General features: G+C 48.6%; 1 protein-coding gene across 1 annotated transcript; it reads right to left on the minus strand.

Moving 5' to 3' along the window:
* Positions 1-1479: 1479 nt before the first annotated feature.
* LOC118637047 (chymase-like) lies at positions 1480-4464 on the minus strand. The gene is made up of 5 exons (XM_036272496.1): positions 4382-4464; positions 3550-3700; positions 2643-2778; positions 2165-2419; positions 1480-1786 (listed from the first exon to the last, which is right to left on the minus strand). Exons 1-5 carry the CDS (start codon positions 4437-4439, stop codon positions 1643-1645), a joined length of 744 nt encoding a protein of 247 aa, XP_036128389.1. The 5' UTR covers positions 4440-4464; the 3' UTR covers positions 1480-1642.
* Positions 4465-4854: the final 390 nt, after the last annotated feature.

Here is a 4854-nt window from a genome sequence, read left to right on the forward strand (position 1 = left end):
ATTGAATTTTTTTAATTGTTAAAAATGCTGAGGTTAGTCCAGCTGATGTGGCTCAGTGGTTGAGCTTCAACCCATACACCAAGTTCGATTCCTGGTCGGGACACATGCCCAGGTTGTGGGCCCAATCCCCAGTGGGGGCCATGCAGGAGGCAGCCAATTGTGTTCTTTCTCATCTATGTTTCTACCTCTCTCTCCCTCTCCCTTTCTCTCTCTCTAAAATCAGTAAGAAAGCCCTGGCCGGCTTGGCTCAGCGGTTAGAGCGTCGGCCTGCGGTCCGGAGAGACCCGGGTTCGGTTCCCGCTAAGGGCACGTACTTCGGTTGCAGTTTGTCCCTGGCCCTGGTTGGTCGTGCGGTGGCAGCCACTCGATGTGTCCCTTCACGTCGATGTTTCTCTCTCTCTCTCTTCCTCTCTCTCCCTCCCACTCTATCTGTACAAAAAATGGAAAAATGTCCTCGGGTGAGGATAAAAAACAAAAAAAACAACAACAAAAAAAATAAAATCAGTAAGAAAAAGAAAATAAATAAAAAATGCTGAGGTTAAATTCTTTATTCATGACTTTTAAGTTAATCTCTTTATTCATGACTGTTTGTATATATCTCTGATTATTTCTTAAAGACGAATTCCTAGAAAGAGTTCACTTGATGGAAGAGATTTATTGTGCCCTAAATTGCAGGCTCTTTCCTGTGTGTCTGTCCCTGTCCTGCCCTGTTATCTCTCCTCCAGCCAGTCCCTCAGCTCCCAAGAGTTTGTGCTGAGCAGGCTCCAGGCTTTTGACTTCCTGCTGGTTTGGGTGTAACCCTTCCTGGCAGGGTGTTGCTTGTGCAAAACTTGTGATTCTGTCCCTCCTCTTATCTGTCCCAGGTATCTGTTTTGCAGCAACGAGTGAGAGGTAATCTACATCTCAGATTAAAACCCCACAGATAGTAGATTTTTTCTTATCGAAGTGGACCCTATTTGGTACTAACTGCTTTTTCTATATCATATATCTAAACTAGTGGTTCTCAGCCGAGGGTGATTCCTGCTCCCCTACCCCCACCCCCTGGGCAACATTTATCAATACCTGGAGACGTTTTTTTGGCTGTCACAACTTGGTGGTGGAGGGGGTTGCAGCTGGCATAAAGTGAGGGAGAAGTCGGGAATGCTGTAAACATCGTGCATCTTGTTTGCAATTCAAAATGTTCTTAGAGATTCTGAATATTACTAAAGATAAATGTTGGTATAGGGTTGATAATTAAGTCAAGGAATGATCTGGTGCAATTTTGTTTAAGTTGGAAATATAGATCCTGTCTCTCAGGGAATCCCTTTTTCTTCTTTCTTTCTCTATTTTTTCTTCATTATTTTCTCTGTCTTTCTCTCTCTCTCTCACACACATAGACACTCACCTCTTTCAAAGCTCATGGGCTGCCCGGGCTGGGCATCAGGCTGCTATGCGCAGGAAGAAGAGAGCAGTAGAGGGAGGAGATACACATGTCTGGAACTTGAGTCTTTATTGAGATTGATTGAGAGTTTTGTGACCTAGAGGAACCTTCTCGAGAATTAGAGGTATGGCACGACTTTTGCAGGGACCAGAGGCACCTCTGGAGTATGTAGCACAGAGAACCTGGCTCAGATTTCCTTTTGGGCTGGCCCAGGCTCCAGAGTTAATTCTCCTTCAGGACCTTATTGATCCAGGGCCGGTAATGGGAGATCCGGGTGAAGACAGCAGGGGGCTTTGCATTCATCTTTCCATAGGAGACAATGCCTTGGGCCACTCCAGCACACAGAAGAGGGCCCCCTGAGTCTCCCTGTGGGGCCAAGAGAGAGAGAGAGAAGGTGAGTCAGGGAAGTCATCCATTCCTGCCAATGGGTTCCAACCTAGGGTTCAGACCTAGGGTTAGGCCCAGGAGCCCTGGCTACTCATGGAGTTATACATCTTGATTTGATGTCCCTTCTTCTCTTCCTTCTTTTTATCCCATGTGTCCTGTTTAGCAGACTGAGAGGGATGGTTAGAGACTGCACAGGGTCATGGGAGAATGGATCCACAGAGGGACAGTTCTAGTTTCCTCAGCCCTTTGATCTCAAACCCTGTCATTGGCTGACAATCTTCTGACCCCATCTCATTCCATGAGATGTCTGGACCCTGAACAGTGATTTATGGAGAAGAGCCCTAGTCTAAGGATTACCTGAAATACAGATTTTTTCTTCTTGGGATTGCCCACACACAGCTGGCGATTGTGGTCAAACGTTTTGAAGTATCTGCAGGTCTGGGGATCCATGAGTCTCAGCTTCACCTCTTGCAGAGTGTCGGAGCCTGGTTCCCACACGCCTGTCATTCCCCAGCCAGCCGCCCGGCACATTCTCCCAGGTGGGGCGAAGTTGAACTGGGATGGAAGAGGGAGTGTCCCCACAGCCAGGGTCAGCTTGGCTTTCTCCTTCAACTGTGAAGGCAACGAGGGGCTGTCAGGGCTAGAGAAGGGTTAGGATGCAGTTGGAAGCAACCAGGGAGGGAGAGCCCACACTGCTTCACAACAGAGTCATGCTCAGAGGGTGGAGATGGGGGTGGTGTGCAGTCCAGAGGCAGTATGGGAAAATTCCAGGGCAATGGGGACCTGAAGGAGAAGCAGAAGAACAGGAAGTGAAGAAGGGGAAGAAAGATGTTACCTTTAGTAACATGATGTCGTGATGAACAAGACTGTAATTAAATTTTGGATGAGGGAATTGTTTTGTGACCTCAAGCTTCTGCCATGTGTCTTCTTTTTTTGTTATGTTGTGGGCTCCAAGGGTGACCATTATAGACCTGTTGTGAGGGAGAAGGAAGATCAAGGAGAAGAGTGACAGTTTGGGGTTTCTCCTGAGATGTACCCTTTCTGAGATAAGGGGACTGGAGTCTCTCAGAAGGTCACAGGACTCTACCCACTCCCCCTTTCCTGGGCCACTGTGGCATTTGGGGGGGGGGAGCCCAGGTTTTACTCAGGGAAGGCTTTTCCCAGGGAACAGAGACAATTTCCAGGACTCTCAGAAATTCCGGCAGACTGAGCAGGCCATGGAGGACCTAGGGGACAGGGTTATCACTTCTTAATTCAGGGACCCCTATATGAGGGCCAGCCCTCTGGAACAAGAGATCTCAGAGAAAAGGAAGAAGTAGTGGAGTCTCAGGTGGACTCTGTTTCCTGCCTCCCGTGGAAAGGATGGGTCCAGGTCCCTGAGAATTAAGAGCCAGTGTTCCTGGAGAGAGCATGGAGGAAGTGGCCCAGAGAACTGGGTGGGGCCCTGAGAAGTGAGTTGAGCATCTTATATGTTGGGGTTGGGGAGAGGGGGAGCTACTTTTAGAGGGGGGATGCTTGTATGGGGTCTCCTATTCCTTTGTAGCCAGGAGCTATGTGCACAGTGACTGAGGATCAGGGCATCCATTCAATTATGAGAATCATTTCCTTAGACCAACTCTCGCCTCTCCTTAAAGTGACCCAGACCCAGGAACCCCTCCTCAGCCCCCCTGTGGGTGTATCCCTGGTTGCAACTCTGGATGTTTATCTCCCATTTGGAGATAAACAGGGCCCTCTTCTCTCACCTTCCTGCACAGTGAGCAGCCGTCAGCACAAAGTTCCGTCTTATCAGAAAACCACCACAGTACATCACTGCACTCTCGTGACTGACAATTTCCAGGTGAGCCATGTAGGGGCGGGAGTGAGGCTTGCACTCTGTGCCTTTGATGATCTCCCCTAGAACAGAGACCCACAGGCCCGAACACGAGCATTGGTACTCTCTCCAGAGAATGCATAAGCTAGGTCAAAGCTGAGAGTGGCTTCTCTTGAATCTCATCCTCACCCTGTATTCTGCCCATCTTCCCTCTCAGGTGTCTCTGGTATCCATCCACTTTCCCCAGTCACAGCCTCCTACATCTTCCTCCAGGCACAATAGGCAACCCACCTCAGAGGCTGTTCAGGCATTTTCACTTCAGATCTCCCCCACTCCCCTTCTACCCCTGACTCAACCCTCCTCTGTCACCTTGCATGACAAGCTCTCCAGGTTCCTGTCTTGACCTTCTCCACAGCCCATGAGCTGTGTCTCAAAAGGGCCACATTATAAGGTAATGTGTAGCCCCAAAGCTTAGAAGGTGAAGAGAACATAGGACTTCACACCCATGATCACACATGTTAGGGAAGATTCCCCTTTTCCTCCCACTACTCTGGACTTTTCCCCAATCAACATGGGGTCCCTTGTTCCTAGGAACTACCATAGGCTGCAGAAAATGGGTGGGCACATCGCAAGTGGAAATGTCACTCTGGACTCTTGAAGAGAGATCCTGCCCCTCTCCTGTTTAAGAGTCAGATATATTCAGACAAAAATTTGTTTTAGGAACTAATCCTGAAACTTCCAGAGGGAAGCACCCTGTGACTCACCAGCTTCAGATGTGGAGCATAGGAGGAAGAACAGCAGGGGAAGAGGAAGATGATCCATCTTCTCAGAGAGGCAGCTCACAGCAGGTGCTGCTTCTGCCTTCTAGTCTTGGGCTTTATAACCCCAGCAAGAGAGGAAAAGGCAGGGCTGGTAACCATAGGAACTGAGTGGTCATGTTTTTTTTCTCTCATTCTAAGCTGGCTCTCTTTTTGATCAGTTTTCCCCAGAGTTCCTCTTTGTTTTGCTAGATGTAAAGTTGAGGCCAGAACTCTGAAGTCCTGGATTCCAGGATGAACTCTCCACCAGAGTGCCTTATCTGGAATGGGGCGGCGGGGGATCAAGTCTTTCCCAGTGAGGGCAGTTTGTTAGAGGCCCATCAGAAACATAGGTAGGGGCGATTTGTTACACTGAGCATCAGAAACATATGCACTTTTATGCCTATAGCTCATAGTAGGAAATTTATTTTGCAAAGAGA

This window comes from Molossus molossus, unplaced genomic scaffold (assembly GCF_014108415.1).
Source record: "Molossus molossus isolate mMolMol1 unplaced genomic scaffold, mMolMol1.p scaffold_m16_p_1, whole genome shotgun sequence".
Taxonomy (NCBI): Eukaryota; Metazoa; Chordata; class Mammalia; order Chiroptera; family Molossidae; genus Molossus; species Molossus molossus.

What these genes read in the sequence shown, in the direction of transcription:
- LOC118637047 (XM_036272496.1), bottom strand. Translation starts at nt 4,439, where the DNA reads ATGGATCATCTTCCTCTTCCCCTGCTGTTCTTCCTCCTATGCTCCACA. An exon ending in ATGCTCCACATCTGAAGCTG is followed by an intron (nt 3,701 to 4,381) that starts GTGAGTCACAGG and finishes TCTCTGTTCTAG; the next exon opens with GGGAGATCATCAAAGGCACA. An exon ending in GCTGCTCACTGTGCAGGAAG is followed by an intron (nt 2,779 to 3,549) that starts GTGAGAGAAGAG and finishes CCCTCACAACAG; the next exon opens with GTCTATAATGGTCACCCTTG.